General features: G+C 51.6%; 1 protein-coding gene across 2 annotated transcripts in view; it reads right to left on the bottom strand.

Moving 5' to 3' along the window:
- The window catches only part of Mdga1 (MAM domain containing glycosylphosphatidylinositol anchor 1), a 52,008-nt gene that overhangs the window by 8,254 nt on the left and 21,190 nt on the right, over positions 1 to 22,564 (bottom strand). For both annotated transcript variants that reach the window (XM_038343397.1, XM_038343398.1), the window contains exons 2-9: positions 15,717 to 15,856; positions 10,819 to 10,993; positions 9,542 to 9,738; positions 8,648 to 8,780; positions 8,192 to 8,461; positions 5,432 to 5,761; positions 1,883 to 2,179; positions 1,194 to 1,478 (exon numbers count right to left, since the gene is read on the bottom strand). In XM_038343397.1, the coding sequence (XP_038199325.1) occupies positions 1,194 to 1,478; positions 1,883 to 2,179; positions 5,432 to 5,761; positions 8,192 to 8,461; positions 8,648 to 8,780; positions 9,542 to 9,738; positions 10,819 to 10,993; positions 15,717 to 15,856 (1,827 nt within the window). The remainder of the gene's footprint in view (positions 1 to 1,193; positions 1,479 to 1,882; positions 2,180 to 5,431; positions 5,762 to 8,191; positions 8,462 to 8,647; positions 8,781 to 9,541; positions 9,739 to 10,818; positions 10,994 to 15,716; positions 15,857 to 22,564) is intronic.

Below are 22,564 nucleotides of genomic sequence, written 5' to 3'. Positions count from 1 at the left end.
GTCCGTGAGAATAGTGAGGAAGGGCCAAGGAAGAAACAGAAAGATTGGTAAAGACAAGGGTCAGGCATATGCGAGGGAAGAAAGAAGAAATGGTGGGTGGAGGTCAAAAGGTGGGGAGACAGGGAAAATGGGGGAACAGGGAAAGGGAAGGAGGTGGGAAATGTCACAGGGGCCTCTGGCTGGCAAAGTTGAGTGGGTGGGGAGGGGCCTGGGAGGCGGCCAGTGACCTGCATCTCCAGCCCTGCTATTGAGAGGATTAAGTGGTTCAAGAATTAAAGGGAGGGGCTATTGAGAAGTCTGGGGGTGCCAACCAATAGGGAAACAGGTCTCCCAGGCTCACTGCCACCAGATCTGGCAGGAAGGTGGCTCTCAAAATGGAGAGGAGAATGAGAGGCCACTGGCCACCCTGTCTATTACCCTAGGCTCTCTCAGCAATCCCCACCATGCTGTGCCCCAATCTGGCCCATCAGCAGCCCTGTGGACTCATGGGGGCGAGGCCTGATGCAAAGGAGAGGCCGAGGATGTCTGAGCACCCAACAGCCTGCACCTCTAGGGTGGCAACTGGGGGGAGGGAGGAGAAGGAGGGCTGGGGAGGATTGTGTTGGGCCAGCCAAGCCTCACCCCGACATTCCTCAGCTTTTTAGGGGCATCTTCTACCCTTCAAGATACAAGCGGGATACCCAATGGTTTCCCCCATCCGCAGCCTCTGAGGTCAAGCAAGGACCATGGGGCCAAGAACCATAGAGGAAGAGCTAGAGGCTGAGATGGGACCGGGCCCGAGTCTTGAGTGTGAGCGGGATCGGAGGGACAGAAGCACTGGGATGAATGAGGCTGAAGGGGTCTAAATCTATCGTGGTCGTTTGCAGAGACTGGTTTGAAAGGGACGCGGCTGTAGGAAGCCAAAGAAAGGGACCGAACCCTCACCAGCTGGGAACCTCCGGGAGAAAGCACAGGGATGGAGGGGCGTGGTTTTGAGGGGGCGGGCCTTCGAGAAGAGGTCAAGGATTGTATCTGGGCTCCGCGGGGCGGGGTCTACACCTGGTATGGGCAGGTCTCGAAAGATGAATGCCTAAGACCGCAGAAGCAGGACTGAAAGAGAAGCCCAGCTAGGAGTGTCAGGGCCACAGCGGGTGGAGCCTGGCTCCAGGTGGGCGTGGGCGGGAAGGCGGGGGTGGGGCCAACCGGACGCTCACCGGAGACCTGGAAGAGGCAGGTGGCTGAGCCCACGTCGTTGGAGACGCTGCACTCGTAGCTGCCGCTGCTGTCACGGGTCAGGGCGTCCAGGCGCAGCTCGGCGTGATCGGTGGTCTCGGTGGCGGCGGGGACAACAGGTGGAGGGTGCAGCAGCTGTCCTTTGAAGCGCCACACGGCCGAGGCGATGCGCTGGGGGCTGCCGCGCAGGAGCGTGCAGCGCAGGAGCACCGGCCGGCCCAGGGCCTGGCGCACGTCCTGGGAACTGGGCTCCACCTCTGGCGGGACTGGGAACCAGGGCTGCGGTCAGTAGGACCGTGGAGGAGCTGGCTTATTTGTCCCCCAATCCTGTGACCCTGGAGGATCCCAGGGCCGATACACACTCGCAACTCATTCATACAACAGCCAGGCTCAGACTGCCGGCGGTTCCCTCTAGCCATGCTTCCCCGACTAGGCCTCTGGTTGTGCTCAGTGGGTTCTCTCACCAACACGTAACAAAAGACCGCACAGCCACGAAGCTTAGAGCACTATCGCTAGACCTAGTTCAAATCCAAGGCTTGCTGTACAAACTGAGGCAAATTATTTAGCTTTTCTGTGCCTCGGTAGAGGAATCGTCAGAGTTTTCAGGTGAGCAAGCAGTAGGTGGAGGGTTGGGGGTGGCCTAGGCTGGGTGTCTGGGGAGGGGACTCACAGTGCACTGTCAGCTGCACCTGAGCCTCCCGGGATCGCACGTTGAAGCCATTGTAGCGAGCCGTCTGGCAGCGGTAGGTGCCGCTCATGTCACGGCTCACGCGCTCCAACCGCAGCTTCCCATCCGGAGTCTCTTCCAGGGCCAGCCCTGAGGGCAGCAGGGCGACCTCTTTGTCCACGCGAGACCACAGCACTGGCGGCCGGGGCTTGCCCCGCACTTCACACTGGAGCTCGGCAGGAGAGCCTTCTCGCACGGTCACCACCGAGCGGCCCTTGGGCACACTGATGGTGGGAGGCACTGGAGGAGGGTGAGAGGGGTGGACGTAGTTAAGGATCCCTGGTCCCTGATGTGGGGCTCTGCTTTTCCCCCCTTATCCAGCCCATGGGTCCCACAGTCCCTAAGAATGTGCAGTGGCTGGCCTTCCCCAATCCTCTCCACCTCAGGCATCTCCACCTCAGGCTCTCCCAGCTCAGAAAGAGCCCTGAAGTCAGCCTAACCAAGTCCACTTCCCTCACAGTCACACAGGGGTGTCCTGCTTTTTCTATTTCTTCTTGCAGAAGAGAAAGGATCTTCTGCAGTCCACCCAAGCTGGACTTGAACTGGTGATGTAGCTGAAGTTAGCTTTGAACTCACCCTCCTGCTTCATATTCTCAAGCACCTTTAACCTCCCCCTTCCCAGCATTACTTCTGGCCCTTCGGCATTTCTTAGAGGTTTATGTTTGTATGTATTTACGTGTATAAGCATGTGTATGCACACATGCATGCATTATGTAGGGAGGCCAGAAGAGGGCACTGGACCCCTGGGAACAAGAGTTACAGAGGGTTGTGAGCCACCCTCGATTTCCAAGGATTAGGATGCTGGGAGCCAAACTCTTGTCCTCTACAAGTGCCCTCAACTACTGAGCCATCCCTCCAGCTTTTCTTGCCTACTCTATTAGCACACCACCTTAACTGTATCCTCGACTTCCAACATCCTGTAGCCCTCCTCCCAAAGTAATAAGCACACTGGGTTTCAGAAGAGCGTGCAGGCTGGGGCCTTCTACATGACAAGCCAGTGGCACCGCAGCTGAGCCGCAGCCTAGCGTTGAAATCACTATTAGAGTTCTGTCATTCACAGTCAAACCCACTCCACCCCAACACACTGCCAAATGGAGGGTTCTGAGAAGACCTCCCTGGGTCTTAACCCACATCAAATGGTTTATCATTAAATGTCAAGTATTGAACATTAAATATAATTAACTATAAACCAATTATTCGTAAATGACTATACAAACCAGGCGAAGGGCCAGTTATCTGGTTTATAGAAGTTGTGCCTTGCCAACATTTGTACATCTATTGGCTTCCATTTCACAGCTTTCTCTTGGTATTTTGGAGCCAGTTCGTTCATTTCCCATCCCCTCTAGGTTTAAATTGTTCCCAGAGGTGTTGACAAGGCTTCTGTGCTCCAGGCATTGGACCTGTGAGCCCAAAGCAGAATCAGCCCTAGGCTGCTTCCCTAGGTCAGACACTTCCGAGCCCCCCCATAAAGAAATGCCCCTCCCCTGGGCCCTCAGGTTAAAACTCTGTACTCAGGCGACTCTGGCCTCCCATCACCCCCAGCCTCAGCTCCCATCTGTGCCCCAGTGTCACAGCTGTGTAACTAACTCACTTTATGAGGAATCTTCTCACCTACCCGAGACACACCTAGTCTTCTACACTGGGCAGCCCCATGGTTTTTTTTTGTTTTTTTTTTTTGTTTTTTTTTGTTTTTTTTTTTTTTTGCTGTACCCCTTCTGGGTGTATGTCCTCACCTAGCAGAGCCCACAGCACCTCCAAGAATCATGTGGAACACACCTCCTGCAGAAAGCCCACTCTGGCTTCCTAGGCAGCCTGGCCTTCCTTTGCTTGTGTCCCCTTTACAGACCCCTCCTTGGCCTCCTAAGCAAGAGTTCCAGCATTTTCCCTGTCCTCTCCCTTCTCCTAACGGCCCTAGCTCTCCTGCCCAGACAGCAAGTTCTGAAGAAGGGACTGGTGGGTTCTTAGTTTGCCACAGCATTGCACAAAGGACTCTGCATAATCAATCTGTGGTCTTTGTAGAGTTCCCATCTACTCTGAGGTCCTGCTCGGGCCCATCTCCTTCTAGAAGCCTATTCCGCGCTCTCCAGGCTCATTGGGTTTCCATGTGTACAGATGTCAGGGTGAGAGGGTCCACTGAGGTCACTGAGTCTAACTGCCCACCAAGAGAAATTGAGGCCAGAGCTTAAGTGTCAAAGGAAGAAATACTCATAAAGAATAGAATTGACAGTGTACTGGTTGGTCACGTGACTCACCAGCCACGATCAGCTGGCTTCTCAGTAGAAGGTCCTAGAGCCCTCTCCCAACAACCACCCTCTGGCCTCATGCCATCTTCCTGCAGTGCCAAGCACAGACTACAAAGGCTCCTGTCCAGGCTCCCCACCCCCCTCCAGCTCCACTCCTTGCTAAGTGTCTCAAACTCAAGTTTCTAAGGCTTGCTTCTTCCTCAGTAAAATGGGAAGATAAATTGCTACCCGTGACCAGCTGGCAAGATAACCCCATGGTAAAGGCACTAGCTGCCAAACCTGACCACCTGGGTTTGATACCCAACACCCACATGGTAGAAGGAGAGAACCCAGCTCTAGCAAGTTGTGCTCTGGCCTCCACACATGCCCCATGGTATGTATCTACATATGCATATCCACACAGAATAAAGGAGTAAAACAGTGGAGAAAACCCTGTCACTATAAAATAAGTCACAGAGGTGAATGAAGAAATCATATGCTCATAAGAATACACTCAATTTCCTATTATCAACTCATTGTATTATAATAATTATTATAAGAATAAAGACCTGACTCTTCACCATGGCCTGTCACAGGATGCATTCTGCCCCCTCAAAATCCATATGTGGTCATCCTAATGCTAGTGTACAAAAAAATGTGGCTATATTGTAGGCAGGCCTTTCAAGGCAGAAGCCAATGGGATCCCCCTTAATCCAGTCTAGGACACAGATATGAACAGGGAAAAGATGCCACCAGTCAGCCAGGGAGCCCAACTCTACTGGCATCTTGATCTCAGATCTCCAATCTCCATGGCTGAGAAGTCTTTAGGGTGGCCTCTCTGAGCTTGTACCATTCCACTCCTGGCCACTGTCCCTTTCCCACTCCCCAGAGGACCAGTACACTCTCCCTCCACCACAGTGATTCTGCATACGCTGATTCTGTGACCTCCCTGGCTCTCTTTTCCTTAGCACAATCTTGTTCCTCCCTCAGATCTTATTCAAATTACAGTTTGCAGTGATACATTTATTCATGAACTGTCTGAAATAGGTTCATCTTCCTACCAAGTTCAAGGAACACAGCATCTCCTCTTCCCGTCACTCTACCTCAATACCTGTCACGGGGCCTGGCTATTACAGAGCCCCAACATGTGTGTATGGCATGAACAAATGGTATCCTCCTGCTAGACACCCATTTGCAGATTGCTACATCCCTCCCACCCCCACACTACTTTGGGCCTCTAGGGCTTCCCCACGGTTCCCAATGCCCCCACCTGTCTCAGAGGAAATGTTGACCTCAATGCTGAGGTCAGGAACCGGTGATCCCGGGAAGGACGCCATGCACAAGTAAGTGCCGTAGTCACTAAAGTGCAGGTCAATGAGCTCCAGGCTGCTGGTGATGGCTGGCAACTCGGGGTCATTTCGGGTCACCAGCAGTCGCTTGGACATGCGTGCCGGCTTGCCATTTTTGAACCACTGGTAGGTGACCTTCTCCTGGGGCACCGCATCCACGTGGCACGACAGCTTCAGGTCCTGGCCGAGCTGAATGTTCTCGCTCTCTTTGATCACATCGGGGGTGATCTGGAATGTGGCATTCTTCAAGGCTGCAAAGGAGATGGGGAGAGAAGGACTGAGGCTGACCCAAGGACAGGTATCCACGTCCCGCCGCAGCTTCTCCTCTCAAGCCGGCTGCACGCTACCCCTGCACGTGCGCTCGAGCGCGCACCCCACCCCCAATCTGGAAATGGTTCCAATGGCTCAGAGGTGTTTTAATAGCTTTAAAAGAGCTCAGAACAGAAACGTGGGGTTGGTGCTGACTCCAGGCATTATTAATGAGCACACTCCATCAGTGAGTGGTGCCGGCCCAGGCATCACAGGATCAGCGCTTACAACCTGTCCCACTGTCTCAGGAGGGAACCGGGGCTCCGCCAGTCTAACTTGTGGCTCGTGCCTTCAAATCCTTGTCCACACACTGCTTTGTTTTCATTTGTGTTTTAAATCTTGTGTATACAAAGTACCGATATAGAGGAAACATGGTACTCGATAACTGCTCTATCTAGTGTGGATCCAAAGGAAATTGAAAAGCAATTAATTGCACCACCACCCCGTTTTGTATGGTCTGATTTTTTTTTTTACAACAGGGCTGTATGATTTTTTTATGATATAAAGCCAATATGATGCTCTTTCATGCAATTGCATGACATCACTTGGTTTAGAAAACTAACGTCTGGATGCTTTTTAGAATGTGGGTCTTGTTTGAAGTCAGTCAAAGCCCTTCCTAGGCAAGGCGCTAACTTGATAGAACCCTGGTTGGAGATCAGGACTGGGCTGGGTAACACAGGCTGCAGAGCCACCCTGAGAGGGGAGCACAACTGTGGATGTCCAGAAAGATCTCACTACCCCAGGTTTTCAAGGTCAAGTGGGGTCAGGTGGAGACAGCTCATCTTTGATGGGGAAGAGAAAGCTGTGGTCAGAGAGCTCCTATCTTGCTAATTTATTTCTCAATCCAAGTCAAATCGAAGAGAATTGGCTTCTTGCTGAGAGGAGACCCGGAAAGAGATGAACACAGAAGCCAGTCCTGAGGCTCGGTTATGTTTGTCGGCACCTGCACTTGGCTTTCAAGCCTAAAGGTCTCAGAATAAGCCTGGCCCTTATTTCCCCCACTTGTTTGTTGTTTTAAAAATTATTTTAAATGTGTTAGCGTTTGCCTACACATATATATGTGCACCAAGTGTGTGTACAGTGCCCACAGAGGCCAGTAAAGGGTCTTCTCCCTTGGAACTGGAATTGCAGGTGGGTGTAAGCCACAGTGTGTGTGCTTGGAACTGAATTCGGGTCCCCTGCAGGAGCAGCAAGTGCTCTCAACTGCTGAGCCATTGTTCCAGTCCATGTTTTTGATTTTTGACACTGGGTCTCGGGCAGCCCAGGCTAGCCTTGGTCTTCCCATGTAGCCTAGGATCACCCTGACTCCTGATCTTTCTGCTTCCACCTCTCAAGGGCTGGGACGACAACCACTGTGATCTGAAAGTTTGGGTCTTTAAAAAAAAATCACCTAACTGCATAAGTGAAAAAGAAAAGGAGGAGGAGGAGGGGGGAGGGGGAGGGAAGGGGGAGGGGGGATGTTGCCTGGCAGGTCTGCTTCGTGCTTCTCCCTGTAAGGAGTGGCTGCGGGCGTGCTTCTCCGGTTCTCCGTCTTCTCTTGTCTCTTTCTCTTTCTCTGGCTCTTCCTCTTCCTCCTGGCCTTCCTCCTCCTCCTCCTCCTCACTCCTCTCCTCAACAGACCTCCTCCCTCCTCCTCCTCCTCCTCCTCCTCCCCCCCTCCTCTTCCCTCTTCTTTTTTTTCTTTTCCTTTTTTCTTCTCTTCTTTCCTTTTCCTTTTCTTTTCTTTTTCCTTCTTCTTTCTTCTTCTTTCGCCTTCCCTTCTCCATCCCCTCCTCCTCATCCTCCTCCTCTCAGTCCTCCCTCCTCCTCCTGCCTCCTCCTCCTCCTCCCCCTCCTCCTTCTTTTCTTAGGAGAATATTTACACAAATACAGAACCGCTTTAGTCCCAGCACTTGGGAGGCAGAAGCAGATGGATCTCTGTGAGTTGGAGGAAAAGTCTATATAGTGAATCTCAGGCCAACCAGAGCTACATAGTGAGACAGTGTCTGAAAAAAAAAAATTAATGCATATATGCTCCATAGAGCTGTGTGTTATTGTCACTTAAATTTGGCCAATCCGCAGTTAAAAAGAAAGCCAGGAAATTTCTCTTGGAGCCTACAGTATCCACATTTAGTTTTTTGCAGCCACCATTTACCAGTTTAAAAGAAACGTCATCAGTTACCAGTCCTTGTAAATTACAAATTGCTGTTTTCTGCCCCTGGTGGTAGGCTGCTGAATTGCAAGGAAAGCAGCCTGCCCAGACCCTGCCACCCGGCCACACCCCATCCTCTGTGGCAAACAGAAGGCTCCCTCTCCCAGTTCACCTGCAGTCCCCGGAGGACAGAGACCCTGTCCACCGCACAACTTCCCACCACCCCCTCCAGGTCACGTACATCGCACCAGCAGGTTGACCGTCTTCTTGGCTGGGTTGCCTACATTGTTGGTGGCTGTGCAGTTGTAGTAGCCAGAGTCCCGGGCCTGCACTGAAGGGATGCTGAGGGTGCCACCCTGAGCCAGAGCACCCAGGGGCAGTGGGCCAGGTCCGTGGGACCAGTGCAGCTGGGGGAGGGGATCGCCGCCTGTCAGTAGACACTGCACTGTCACATTGTCCCCAGGGTTCACCACCAGAGTCTCGTTCACAGACAGCTTCAAGGCTGGCGGTGCTAAGGGGGACAAGGAGGTTGGGTCTCAGGAGACTTCCACAGCTAAATGAGAGGGAGATGAGGGGATAGAGAACCCTGGGGAATGGGGGTCAGGGACGCTCAACCCAGGAATGGATGTTGCAGAGGAAGTTCTGGGCATTGAGTGGGGAGTGGGTCAGGGTGGGTGTGAGAGGGGTGCGCCTGTACCTGTGGTGTTGGTGAGCTGGAAGGTGACGGCCTTGTCTGGGATGCCACACACATTACGCACGGACACCTGGCAGGTGTAGCTGGCGTAATCCTGGGGCCGCAGGTTCTTCAGCTTCAAGACCTTTGTCTCCCCCTGGATGGCAGTGGATGGCTGGGGTGAGGACCTGCTTGGGTATCTTGGGGTCCCCCACATTGATTCATCTACATCCACAACACAGCAGGCAATTCCTAGTCTAGCTCTCCTCTCCTCAAGCCCTAGCCATACCATCTTCCCTGGAAGCCTCCACAGCCCTGCCAGTGCTTCCGTGGTTTCTCTGGGGCAGAGGCAGTCTTGGGGCACACTGCCCAGGATTAGGCCTCAGTGTCCTCTTCTGGGAAGAGGGGGCACGAGAAGGGAACACTGTTGTGGTTTGAAACCCACACAACATGGGACTAGCCCTCAGGCCACACAAGGGGCTGGCAGTCCCTTCTCGAAGCCCTCCCTGGCAGAATGGCTTGGTCATTGTCTCCTGGAACTGCATGCAGGGAAGCATGGACTGAGAGAGGCCTTTCTACCCCAACACCATTTGCATGGCTCATGGGCCCCCATCTCAGCCACCGTAGCAGGCACAGATGGTTCACTTGTCCTTTAGATGGTTTTTCCTATCCAGCCATGCTCTGGAGAACATGTTGTTTTGGGGACTCCCTTGACTGGGGCTCAGTCTGACCTCTGACCTCTCTGCTCTCTGACTTTTCACCCCGGGCTGTGTGAACGCTAGTCCAGGTGCCTCCCACCAAGGCACTGAATTGTTGAGATCAGGTCAGTCTCCAGGAGTCTGGGCCACCAGGCTTCAGCCCCTTACAGGGTATCCTTGTGGGATGCAAGAGTGTGGGGTGCCAGATGCCCATCCTGACCTGGGTGTAGAGAGGCTCGTAGATGTCAACCCCATTGTCCTGGCTGTGGGACAGGGTGTCAGAGCCCCTCTTCCAGATAAAGCGGGCGGGTGGGTTGGAGCTGACAGTGCAGCGTAGGAACACCGTCTTCTCCTGGTAGAAGTTGCCTCTGACGTCGCTCACTGTCTGGTGCACCGTCAGCATGGGCTCATCCAAGTCTGCAAGGACACCGGTGCTACGTCAAGATGAGGAGACCCCAGAGCTGGGAGCTCAGGCTCCTTGAAGCCCTTGGGAAGAGCAGAGCCATTCTCAGAAGACACAGGAAGTTGATGCCTGCCTTCAGTTCTGCAAACTGGACCAATTTGTTAGAGGCAGGGGACTGGATCTAGTGGCTTCCAGCCACTCCCTAATGCTGTTCTTCCCCAGGGACCTGTACGGGACCTAGTACTGTACCTTTCATAGGACAGAACAGGCAGCCAGACTGGAAACAAGCTGAAAGCTAAATTCAATCCCTCATTGACTAATTTTGTAGTGTGACCTCCCTTAAGCTCCTTTTCTTTCTGGATCTCCGTGTTGTTTTGTTTTGTTTTTCCAAGACAGGGCTTCTCTGTGTAGCCCCGGCTGTCTTGAAACTCACTTTGTAGACCAGGCCGGCCTTGAACTCACAGAGATCCACCAGCCTCTGTCTCCCAAGTGCTGGGATTAAAGGTGTGCACCACCACACCCAGCCACCAGCAGTTTTAAAAAGATTCCCGAGGGTAGGAGAGCTGGCTCCGTGGGTAAAAGTACCTTCCACAGCCTGATGATGGAAGTTTGATCCCCAGGACAAACTCCTGCAAACTGTTCTGTGACCCCGCCCCCACAACACAGATTAGATATAACCTTAAACTTATAATCAGAGAGTCTAGTGCCAACAGCCAGGGTTGTGACCTGGGCGGGGGTGGGGGAGAGTCCTCGGTTGCACAGGGTAGTGGAGAGGGAAACGCCAGACCTGCCCCTGGGGAGAGTCCTCCAATCACACAGGAGGTTTGCTGGTCCCTCGCCTTCCCTTGTCCACGGAAGAGCTATGTATAACCCAGCATGCCCTGTCCACTTGAAAGGATTGCATCAAGTCCCCGGGAGGAGGGTGACATGGGAAGGAGATCAGCTGCCCATTCCCAAAGAGAGGACTCTTGCGTCCTCCACCCATGATGTCACCTCTCCATCCTACCCCTTCCCCACCCCTGAGGGTACAGGAGCTGTGTCCCCTGTAGGGGCACGGACTGTCAGGTCCAGGGTCTCATGGGGTCTTGACTCACACTGCACGTCCACGCGGATGGACTTGATGGCTGGCACGCCCACTCCGTTCTCCGCCTTGCAGTAGTAGCGGCCACCCTGTGTGCGGGCGATGCGCTCGATCCGCAGAGTCTCGTTGAACACCGACGTCTCCTGGAACTTGTCCGATGCGCTGCCAGCCGTCTTGGTCCACCGCACCTGGCCCGGTGGTCACCGCACTGAGGTTAGGGTAGCCGGCTAAGGGCCCTGCACAAGACTCCCCTGCCTGCTCCATGCTCTCCAGGGCGCAGGAGAGGAAGGATGCAGGCCCGACCCAAACAGGTGGCAGGAAGGCAAAGATGACCGACCCCCTCAGGACACCACAGGGAGAAGAGTCACAGGGCAGAGGTCAAAGTCAGAAGAAGGAGGAAGCTCTAAGTCGGGAGCCTGGCCAAGTTGCCTAGAGTTAACGGAGGATTGGTTGGGTAACTATATACTCAGCACTGGGAAGACTGTTAACCCACTCCTTAGCTTAGTGACCTCATAGGTTACTCAACCCTTGGTCTCCACTGGAAGTCAGTCTCCAAGAGTGGGCTTCACTCTCTTCTGTAGGCCCAGCCCACTGTTCTAGGGAGGGTCTGGTCTGCATGGCTGACAGACTTCAGCAAGAGAGAGACTAGGAAAGCGTGTGAAACTATTTCCACCATGGCCTTGATCTGTTGATCCTCTGCCAGCTCCTCTGCCCTAAGTAGCCCGATGGAGAGGAGCCTAGGAGGAGCCATGAGCTACCCTCTTCCCTCTGCGGAGAGTTCTCCAGCCTTAGTCATGCTCAGATGACTAACACCCATCTGCAGCCCTGTGAGAGACCCTGCGTCAGAATCAACCGCTGCTGGATTCCTGCCACTGGCGCTGGGAGCCAGGAAGCGTTCCAGGACCCAAGTCCCTGCATTTTGAAGTATTTGCCAGTCAACAATAACTAATATAGCATAATGCCTACTTTGCAAGTTATGAGGCTTAGGAAGTGAAGCACTTAGATGTGGTGCCGCGAACACATTAGTCACTCACCAATTTCTGTTAGTAGCAGTGCTCTTGGTTAATTGTTGATGCTCTACAGCTTTACCTTCATTTGTCTATGTGGATTTTAACTCAAAACTCGGATTTTGGCTTGGGTAGGATTTATTGTTTTGTTTTGTCTTGTTCATTTCTGTGTACAATGTTCACGCCTCCTTTGGGGGTCAGTAGAGAGTGTTGGGCCCACTAGAACTGGGATTATAAATGGTTCTTCTCGTTTTTTTTGGTCTTATTTCAGGTTGGGTCCAAATGCTATGTAACAGAAAGATAACTTTGAACGCCTGATTCCTCTGCCTCCATCTCCACAGTGGCTGGTGACTGTTATTACATCAGCGTAGCGCCATGTCTGTTAATGCAGTGCTGGGGTCAGGCCCAGGGCTTCACGTGTGCTAGGCACACTATTAATTGAGCTACATCCTCAAACCTCCCTTTCATAAGTTTTTTCCTTCATAATTTCTATTGCTTTTCCAGACTAGTGATTAACGTCCTCAGATCTAGCACCCAATTTACTAAAGTTCTCTTTAGGTATCTCTGAGGTATTAAGGCCATTTTTTTTAAAGACTACTTTATTTCTATGGTTTCCGTTTGCCTTTTTCCATCTCCAAGCACAGAGGAGTGTGGGAAACAGGGACGTGGGAACTAGTTTGAAGAAGTTTGTCACTGCAGGGGCATGCTTGGGAGACCTTTGAAACCCTGAGATACAAGTTCACTTTCTCAGGCATTTTGTTACGGCAGCGGGAAAACTGTAATATTCGCCCTGTGTATGTAAACACAGCTCCTCCTGAGGTGAGTGCAGCCCCAGGCTCCTCAGCTTCTGCTCACTCTGCCTGGGGGGTGGGGGTGGAATCCTCTCCATTCATTTGTTCTTAGTTGACTTAAGATTTTTTTTTTTTTTTTTTTTTTGGTTTTTCGAGACAGGGTTTCTCTGTGGCTTTGGAGCCTGTCCTGGAACTAGCTCTTGTAGACCAGGCTGGTCTCGAACTCACAGAGATCCGCCTGCCTCTGCCTCCCGAGTGCTGGGATTAAAGGCGTGCGCCACCACCGCCCGGCTTGACTTAAGATTTAAATCCCACTAATTTGGGAGGTCACACGCTGGGGCACATACAGTGTCTCCCACTAGCTCTATAGTCGATGACACTGATGAGCTCTAAAACTGTCCCCTCCCCCAGCAAATGTTCTTCAGTTGCTTCCTCTGGTTCTCCCATACTCTGGGGGACAGTGGATTTTCACTCTCTCCTTGTTCCCAGAGGAAACTTTGCCTCCTAGTAATTAGCCTTCGGATTCATTATTTCTTGGAAAGCAAGCCAAAAGCCCAAAGAACAGGAGTCTTTGTCAGCCATAACATCTCCTTAGACTTAAAGAACCCAGACTATTCCAGACCCACAGAGAAGAGCACCTGAGCATTGAAAAGGCAGAGCACCCAAAGTCTGTGCCCACCCTGAGAACCCCATCTGTCTGTCCGTACCTCCCCCACAGCCCCCTACCTAAACCAGGCACCCACCACCTGGAGAAAGCCTCTTTTTTATTTTTGAAGCAGGGTCTCAAGTAGAGCCCAGGATGACCTTGAACTCGATATATTCCTGACGATGACTGCAAACTCCAGATTTCCCAGACTCCATCTCCAGAGTTCTGGGATTAGACGTGTGCACCGCCACACCTTTTTCGATGGTGCTGGAGATGGAGCCGGAGCCCATGCTAGGCAAGCGTCCCTTCTGCTGAGCTACATCTCCAGGCCCCCATCTTTTGCAGCCTGCTAGCTCTCTAAATCGCTCCTTTTTCCTGCCCAACAACTTGTCCTCAAGTCAATGGTTGCTTTAGCAGCAACAAAAACTTGGGGTTTGCGGCTTTCCCTTCTGCATAGATTCCCTCTGGGTTGCAGACCCTAGCACGCTCATGCTCTTTCTTCTTTGAACTGATGAACTTTATGTCTACTCACGCCTCTGCCCTCACCTTGGTTGGCAAGGACCTTGAGGCTCCCTCCTTGCCCCCCTGATGAATAGGAGCCCTGGCCGCTGTTTGGAACAGATGCCCAGTGTCACTGTAAGGAAGCAAGCAGGAAAGGAGGCTTCTGGGGAGAGGACACCACAGTGGCAGAAGCAGAATAAATAGGGCACATCTGGAGAATGATTGGCAGCCCATATGGCTGGGATACAGGTGTGTAGGGGCAAGTGGAGTCAGGATACAAAAAGTCTCCAGTTGCACCCCAGGGGCTTGAGCAAAGATGGCCAACAGTGGGGAGCCACTGGTTGTTGCTAAGTTGGGGGAAAAGAGGTAATGGAGCAGATTTTGGGGTGTTCATTCCAATGGAATGAAGGTAGGGAACAAGCAAAGAGCCTGGAGGATCAATTTCAATCTACTATCGTGGTCCAGGGTCAGGACTGAAGAGCTAGAAGGTAGTAAAGAAGAGACCGTGTAAGACACAAAAAGCCAGAGCCAGTCAACCATTGGGGAAATAGTGCAAAGTCAAATAAGTGAGCTTGGCAGACAGGGCGAGCAATGAAGCCATTAATGAGAACAGGAAGACAGAAGGTGCTTGGCTGGCAGGCTCAGCTTATACCCAAAGGCTGGGCTCGACCCCCAGCATGGCACAAACTGGGTGTGGTTACTCACATCTCTAACGCCAGCACAACGTGAGTACAAGTGGGAAGGTCAGACGTTCAGTTATCCTTGTCATTGTGGCAAACTGGAGGCCTGTCTCAGTCACATGAGACCCTGTCACCCAGCTATGCCCACCAGTGGTCACATTTGGGACACAGGCACAGATGGTGAGTGTAGCCCGGCAGTTTTCTCACAGGCCTCACCAGCCACAGCCCCGCTGCAGTCACCACACGTGACACAAAGATCCCCAGAAATGCAGCTGCACGGTCGTCAATGCCAAACAAACCTTTGAGCAGGAGCGAGCTGCGACGGTGGCTTTAGAAGGAGGAAATCTTTAGGGGTTTCCTTGCACATCTGCTTATCTCCACGGCAGAGCTAGGAAAGCTGTCTCCGTTCCCCCAAATTATCAGGGAGAAAAAAAGGGGGGCAAGTCTGTATTCCAGCGTCCTTCGTAGAATCCAATTGCCACCTTTGTTGCTGCTATTCAAGTATTAAAGGTCACAGCAGCTCGCCAGGCAGCCAGTGCCTCCAGCCCTCCTCCCACCTGCCTCCTTCATCAGCCTTCCGCAATAGCCGGCTCCCACCTCCTGCCTGAACCCGAGCACTTGATCTATGGCAAAACGCACCTGGCATTTCCAGACACTTGTCTTACGTCCCCTTCTAATTGCTTTGTGTCTTTGAACCTCCAGAGCTTGCTCTGGCCTGCCAAAAGCCTGAAGTGTTGCCCGTATCATCCGTGCAGCTCCTAACCCAAAGAGGAGGGCAGTGTGCCAAGCCACAGAGGGTACGGCTTCTAGACTCAAATTCAGCTTCTGTTTTCAGGGCCGCTGTGGGACCTTGGGAGTTTGCCCAGCCTCCCAGGGCCTCACTTTCTCTTAGCTGTAAAATGGGGCCCTTGGAGGAGTCAGAGAGAGAGAAAAAAAAAAACACTGGGCAAGGGGCCTTCTCGGCATACGGTCTGCCCACCAGTATTTCTTGCGGGTGTGTGTAAGGATGTGTCTGCTCCACAGAGGGACGGAGTGGAACAGAGCAACTGGCTTCCATTTTTCCTCTCAGTTGTCAGTGTTTTCCGGTGACGGCACCCGCAGCGCCCAGCACTTCCCTGAAGAGTTAATCTGCAGGCTAGTCATCTGGCCCAGTCTTTCTAGCCTGTCATGTTGCTTACCCTGTGGAGTGTATGTAGTTTCTCACCTCTGGCTTCTTCTCCAACTCTGATCCCAGGCAACAGAGCGTGGGCAGGATAGGCACCTAGCAAGGCCGAGGCCCAGCTTACCTGGGGCCGAGGGTGCCCAGTGACCAGGCATTGCAGCACCAGGGTGTCGCTCTCCCGAATGGTGTAGACTCGCTCGCTGATGTTATCCTCCTTTACCACACAGGCCTGCCCTGCGTGCACGATCTGGGCTTGGGCAGGAGCTGTGGAGAGAGGACAGAGAAGGGGTAGGGGAGACTCACAGAGCTCAGGGCCTAGGGCTGCCTCTTTGTGTCTGGGGAAGAGTCCAGACTTCACCCCCAGTAGGCCAGGATCGATTCTGGGCCCAGGCCAGAATCAGGAGACCTTGGGATTTGGGAAAGAGGTGGCGGGCGCCATGTGTGCTTTTCAGTGAGGAAAAAGTGCAGTGGGGTGGGGATGGGCGGTGTTCTGCATACCAAGCATGGCAGAAATGAAGAAATTCTCAAGAGACCCGTGTCTCTCAATCCATCCTTTCAGACTATTGAAACAAAGGACCCTGAAGAATGGGAAATTCCCCAGGGATACTGTGGGAGAAGGAAAAGGACCAGCCAGAAGAGGAACTTGTGTCTGGCAAGAGATTTCACACAGTTGCAACAATGTATCAGATTACCTCATAGGAAGAGACCCAAGCCCAGAGGATGATGGGTCAATGGTGGGCCTGGACACATCTTCACAGGGACTGCTTAGATGAGCATGCCATTGACCTCATTCCAGGACTCCCAAAGATGGACTCTGGGGGTTCACTGGATCTCTGTCCCTCTTCCCAATGTGGCCATGTTGAGTAAGCTTTTTTCTGCATCCTACTATTAATTTGTCTCTTTTAATTGGCTTATCAAGGGCAGTGGCCAGACATGACTTGGGTTACAGGTTGTGACGCCCAAGTTCAATAACATGGCAGGCGGGGTAGCCAGTTGCTCTGTTAGCTTGGTTTCACTGTCTTGGTGGATCCCAGTCTTGGGTGCTCTTGGTGCTACACCCAGCTCCATAATACGACAGGTGTTCCCATCTCCCTTTACTACTGATGTTCGCATCACTCAGGTGACCCATGCAGGCACACACACACACACACACACACACACACACACACACACACACCACTCAGAGGGAGGGATGACCATGGTTGCTCAGGCTCTCGGGGGCTCCCCCTAGGCTGAAATGGGGATACAGCCAACTCCTAGAACTTACACAGAAGGGGCATGAGGATGAAAAATAGATTGCCAGGCGTTCCAAAGCAGTGTTCGCCATCAACACAGGTGGGACAAAGACTACCTAACCAGACCACTATCCCAAAAGGCAACAAGCCAGCAGCTCAAGAAACTGAAACAGGCCGGGCGGTGGTGGCGCACACCTTTAATCCCAGCACTCGGGAGGCAGAGGCAGGCGGATCTCTGAGTTCGAGGCCAGCCTGGTCTACAAGAGCTAGTTCCTGGACAGGCTCTAGAAACTACAGGGAAACCCTGTCTCGAAAAACCAAAAAAAAAAAAAAAAAAAAGAAAGAAACTGAAACAGGGTCTCACCAAGCCCAGGCTGGCTTCCAGCACCCTCTGTAGCAGGGATGAACTCCTAATCCTTCTGCCTCCACCTTCTAAGTGCTGGGATGACAGGCACATGCCACCAACCCCAGAATGGTTGAAAAAATGTGGTACAGCCACTCGGCCTGACATTGGCCCCGCCTAACAAAGCAAACTTCTCCACTGTCCAGGCAGCCATCCTGACTGCATGTCTGCCACAGAGGAACAAACCTGGGTTAAGCCATGAAAAGATAAGCTGTGTGTCTTTGCACAATTTGAGCCACCACTCTGAGCCTGTTTCCCCATCTGTAGGAGGAAAGTGGACTGATGATCTCTGAGGTCTTTTCAACTTGTTATTGATTTTTGTAATCAGCGCACAGTGTCTGTATAAAATGCACACCACACTCCAGGGTCTGGGATTGTCACTGTCACCATGCCATAAAAATGCACAAACGTCACCATACACAGAAGAGATAGGTATCTTTGGCCCAGGTCCCTGGGAAACCTCATCAAGCAACAAGCTACCAAGAGATGTCATGCATGTTGGTTGCTGATAAGACCAGAAGGCTGCATGGATGTCTGCAGGAAGCCCGGGGTGCCTCTTGACAAGGAAGACATCGGTTGAACAGGCTTCAATGGAAGATAAGCTATAATCTTGGACGCTGTGGCTTGCCCACAGCAAGGCAGTGTTGTAATGACAGAAGCTTTGGTGACAGATAAGGAATGATGGGAAAGAGCTACAAAGCCTCACACGCTCAGGGCACAGCAAGCCTGGATGGGGGCAGCAGGGGGGGGGGGGATGGCCAGCAGACACAGGCAGGGCCTGTAGCTTGCTCAGTGGAGGTGGCAGGGGGCAGCCATCACAGATGACATCATTAAGATTCCACACCTCTCTCTGCCAATACTAGCTATTAAGACAATCCTACTCTAACATGGTAGAGAACACTGGAAGAGATCTGAGTCATATCTATGACTCTAAACATGCATGTGCCCCATGGTACCATAGTTCCTCTCTTGGGGATAGATACAACAGAAATGAGCACTTATGACAATCACACAACAGGTCCAAGAATCCTCCAAGGGGTTAGAGAGATGGCTCAGTGGCCAAGAGCATGGACTACTCTTGCAGAGGACTTGAGTCCAGTTCCCAGCACCACATGCATATACCTGCCCCCGTACACACATATACATAATCACAAATAAACCTTTAAAAAAAAGAGAGAGAGAGAATCTTCTGAGTGGCTTTTCTTCTAATAACGAAAACTCCGAAGCAACCCATATGCCTGTCAGGAGTGGTGGAAGTGAGCCCAGTGTGCTGACATGTGCTCACATACAGCGATGGAGAAGCAGAGATGGGCAGAGATATGTGAGTTCAAGGCCATCCTGGCCTGCACAGCAAGTCCTATGCCTGCCAGGACTATACAAGGAGACTCTGACTCATGACAAAATGAAAAACAAAACCCAAACAGCAGGATGGCTCAGCTACGTGTTATAGGCTCGCTGGCCATGGAATGGATCTGCTGGTGGCTCTCCTGTCCCTACTTACCATCTCTCAGGAAGGGCGTATCGCTATGACAGCCGCTTCCATTACTGTGCCCAAATTCTCCATGGGCTCTAAGGATCCAACTCAAGTCGTTAGGCTTTCGTGGCACGTGCTCTAACCCACTGAGCCATCTCCCCAGCCCCCGCTGGTGTCTTTACACAGTGCGACATCAACCTAAGTGAAGGAAATGAAACATAGCCACACCAACGCTGCTGAACCTCCTAGGCACGATTTGACAGGACCTAGACATGCAAGTGTCTATAATGCATGATTTCATTTGTTCAAAATTCAGAACTGCAAAAGCCAAGCTTGTAGTGACAGAGGCTTGTCAGTGACTGCCTTGGGTAGACAGGGTATTAATAGCTGGGAAGGGACTGCCAGAATAATGCGAGATGTCCTTCTGCATATGTGCTGCTTTTATTGGCTGATGAATAAAGCTGTTTCGGCCAATGGCTTAGCAGAGTAAAGCTAGGCAGGAAATCTGAACAGAGATATATAGAGAGAGTAGGTGGAGCCAAGGAAATGCCATGTAGCCTGAAGGAGAAGGATGCCAGAAGCTTACTAGTGAACCACAAACCTCATGCTAAATTATAAAAATAATAGAAATGGGTTCATTTAAGATATAAGAGCTAGCTAGAAATACACCTAAGCTATTGGCCAAACAGTATTTTAATTAATATAGTTTCCGTGTGATTATTCGTGTCTGGGCTGCCAGGAAACAAAAGCACTCTCAGTTTACACCAGGATGTCCCAGGGAGGTGAGACAGAAGAACCTCCATTGGAGTGCCAGTTCAATGGTGGTGAGACCCATATGCCCAGGTATCTGTCTGCTTGGACGTTCACCCTGTCTGTTACAGTGTGTATACAATATACCCCTCTGGCAAAGGCTCATGTGTTGGAAGCTTGGTCCCCAGCAATGTTGAGGTGATTTGATCATGAGGGTGCTAACTTCATCCATCAAAGGCTTTTGATAAAGAGGGCTCAGGCTGTAGCTCAATTTTTAGGGTGCTTGCTTAGTGTGCATAGAACCCTGGATTTGATCCCAGTTGTTGCATAAAACCAGGCGTGAGGGTACACATCCGTAATCCCAGCATTCATGAAGCTGAAGCAGGAAGACAGCTTCAAGGTCATTCTTGACTACTTAGACTTCGAGGCTAGCCTGGGCTACGTGAGATCCTGTCTCAGAAGGGGCTGGGTAGGGCTGAGAACATACATCAGTCAGTAAAGTGCTTGCTTTGTGCGCATGAGGATTTGAGTTTAATCCAAAGAACTCATGCTTAAAAAGAAAGAAAGAAAGAAGAAAGGGAGGGAGGGAGGGAGGGAGGGAGAGAGGGAGGGAGGGAGGGAGGGAGGGAGGAAGGAAGGAAGGAAGGAAGGAAGAAAGAAAGAAAGAAAGAAAGAAAGAAAGAGTTGGACATGGTAGGTATGCATTTGTAATAACCATGAGCTAAATCAAACCTTTCTTCAACTCTTAGATTGAGTTTCTCAAGTATTTTGTCACAGTGACCAACACACTAAGCTATGTTTTAATTTAAGAAACAATAAAAAGAGAAACAAAACATCCATTTACCTGCTTCTGCTGGCCTTAATCATTGTCATTGTTCTAGAAAACCCAGAACCATCCCTTAATCCCCATATTGGAGATGGTAGTGTAGTCATCTCTTCTCTAAGGGAGAAGAGAGACTCCAGCAGATTGCCAGGCAATTGGGAGGGTCTCAGGGGTCACAGGGCTCCTGGGCAAGGTCGTACAGGCAGGAGCGTTGCTGGAGAGAGGACTCTTTGGCGGAGCTGGGGAGCTCCAGGGACACATGAGCCTTGGAGTCACCGAGTCTGCTGTAAGTGACCACCATAAATTCTGTTTTACTAGGCGCCTTATGTGGGTGAACAGATGTTCATGTACATCTCCCTAGGAAAAGCCACTTATTAAGAGTTTATTGAGGCTGGGAGGTGGTGTTGCATGCCTTTAATCCAGCACTTAGGAGACAGAGGCAAGAGGGGATCTCTGTGAGTTCAAGGCCAGCCTGGTCTACAGAGTGAGTTCCAGACAGCCAGGGCTACACAGAGAAACACATTGTCTTGAGAAACAAAAAAATAATAAAAAAGTGTTGATTTAGTTCCAGCCCTCCATTTTCCTCCTGGTATCACAAAGCTCGTGCCCCCGGCCTTGGCATGCCGATTTGCGCATCCTCCACAGGCCACAGTCTCGAGCTCTGCTCACTCAGTGTTTCTGTCTCTGGCTCTACTTCTCCTCAGCCCCCAGTTCTGCACATCCTGAGAAGCCTCGAGGAGTGAGGAGCAACATCTGCTTCAAAAAGCCACCGAGCCAGGACCTGTCATAATCCCATCTTCCATCTGGCCAACAATAAACACTCAGGGTCCGCGGTGCCCTGCTGGGTGCCAGAGAGCCCGTCACCAAAAGTAAATATGGCTCGCTGCCCTCAAAGAGCATGATCAAGCAGGGAAGCAAAGAGGACCAACGTGGCTTCGGGGATCGCAATGAGAGCTCCAAAGCAGGGGTAGGTGACAGAGAGCAGCAGGGACAGGCTGGAGAAAGGAGTCGACTTTTGAAGTCACCGTGTCTAGGACTGAATGTCTAGGTCTGTTACCCACCTGCTAGGGCATACTGCTCAAGTTTCTTAACCTTTCTGAGCCTTAGCTTCTTGTAAATGAGAACGGTGATGTCCCTCAGAGCCAGCAGGAGCAGTCAAAGCAATGCATGCAAAACCTGGCCCAAATCACACATGCTCTCATGATGAATGACAGCTCCCGGGACTGTAAAACAGAGGAGGGACAAGAGACTGCCTCCTGTGGTCCTCTTCCATCCCCAGATGGAAACACACAAAGCCGACATGAAACGGGAAGGGATGTCTCATAAACACGCCAGGAACTCATGCTGGGGTTCGTATGGACCGAGGACCTGGGGTGCTTTTCTGAGCACCCCCCTCTTACAGTACAGTGCCCCTCAAGCCGTGGGAGCCCAGGTCTTCTTTTTAAAATGCAGTGACTGGGGCTGGAGAGATGGCTCAGTGCTTAAGAGCATTGCCTTCTTTTCCAAAGGTCCTGAGTTCAATCCCTGGCAACCACATGATGGCTCACAACCATCTGTAATGAGGTCTGGTGCCCTCTTCTGGCCTGCAGGCATATACACAGACAGAATATTGTATGCATAATAAATAAATATTTAAAAAAATAAAATGCAGTGACTGTGAGCAATGCCTAAATAAGCCCACGGGAGCGTTTAAGGCATCTGGGGAGATGGCTCAGAGCGGAAGAGCACTTGGTGTGCAAACCCGAGGACCTGAGTTCAAATCCTCAGCACCCCCGTAAAAGCCTAGGGCCTGACCTCAGTGTTGAGGGGGCGGGGGAAAATGAGGATTGCTGGGGCTTGCTGGCTGCCAACCTAGCTCCAAGCTCAGAGAGTCTTTCTGAATGGATAAGGCAGAGAATAACACAACAGGATACCTCACTCCCCCTCCTCTGATTTCCACAGGTACACATAGATGCATGTGCAGATGTCACACACACACACACACGTATGTGCTTATACACACACATATAAATGGGAATGCACACACTAAATCAAAAAATTAAATGGTGTCTGACACGCAGCAAGCCACCTAGACCATCGGCCGGCACACTGAAGCTAACACAAACACAAGCTCTCGGGCACTGGCCTCTCTAGGAGGTGGTACACATTTGAATGAAGACCCTGCCGCCCCTGCCACACGTGCTGAGTAGTGGCATGTTCCTGGTGTGCCCTGTATATGTTCAATATTTAGCCTCCTTCTCAAAGAGGGAAACTGAGGCACAGAGAAGAAAGCACTTTGATTGGATCA

This window comes from Arvicola amphibius, chromosome 9 (assembly GCF_903992535.2).
Source record: "Arvicola amphibius chromosome 9, mArvAmp1.2, whole genome shotgun sequence".
NCBI lineage: Eukaryota > Metazoa > Chordata > Mammalia > Rodentia > Cricetidae > Arvicola > Arvicola amphibius.
Note: the sequence above shows the minus strand (reverse complement) of the source record. Positions and strands in the feature narration are given on the sequence as shown.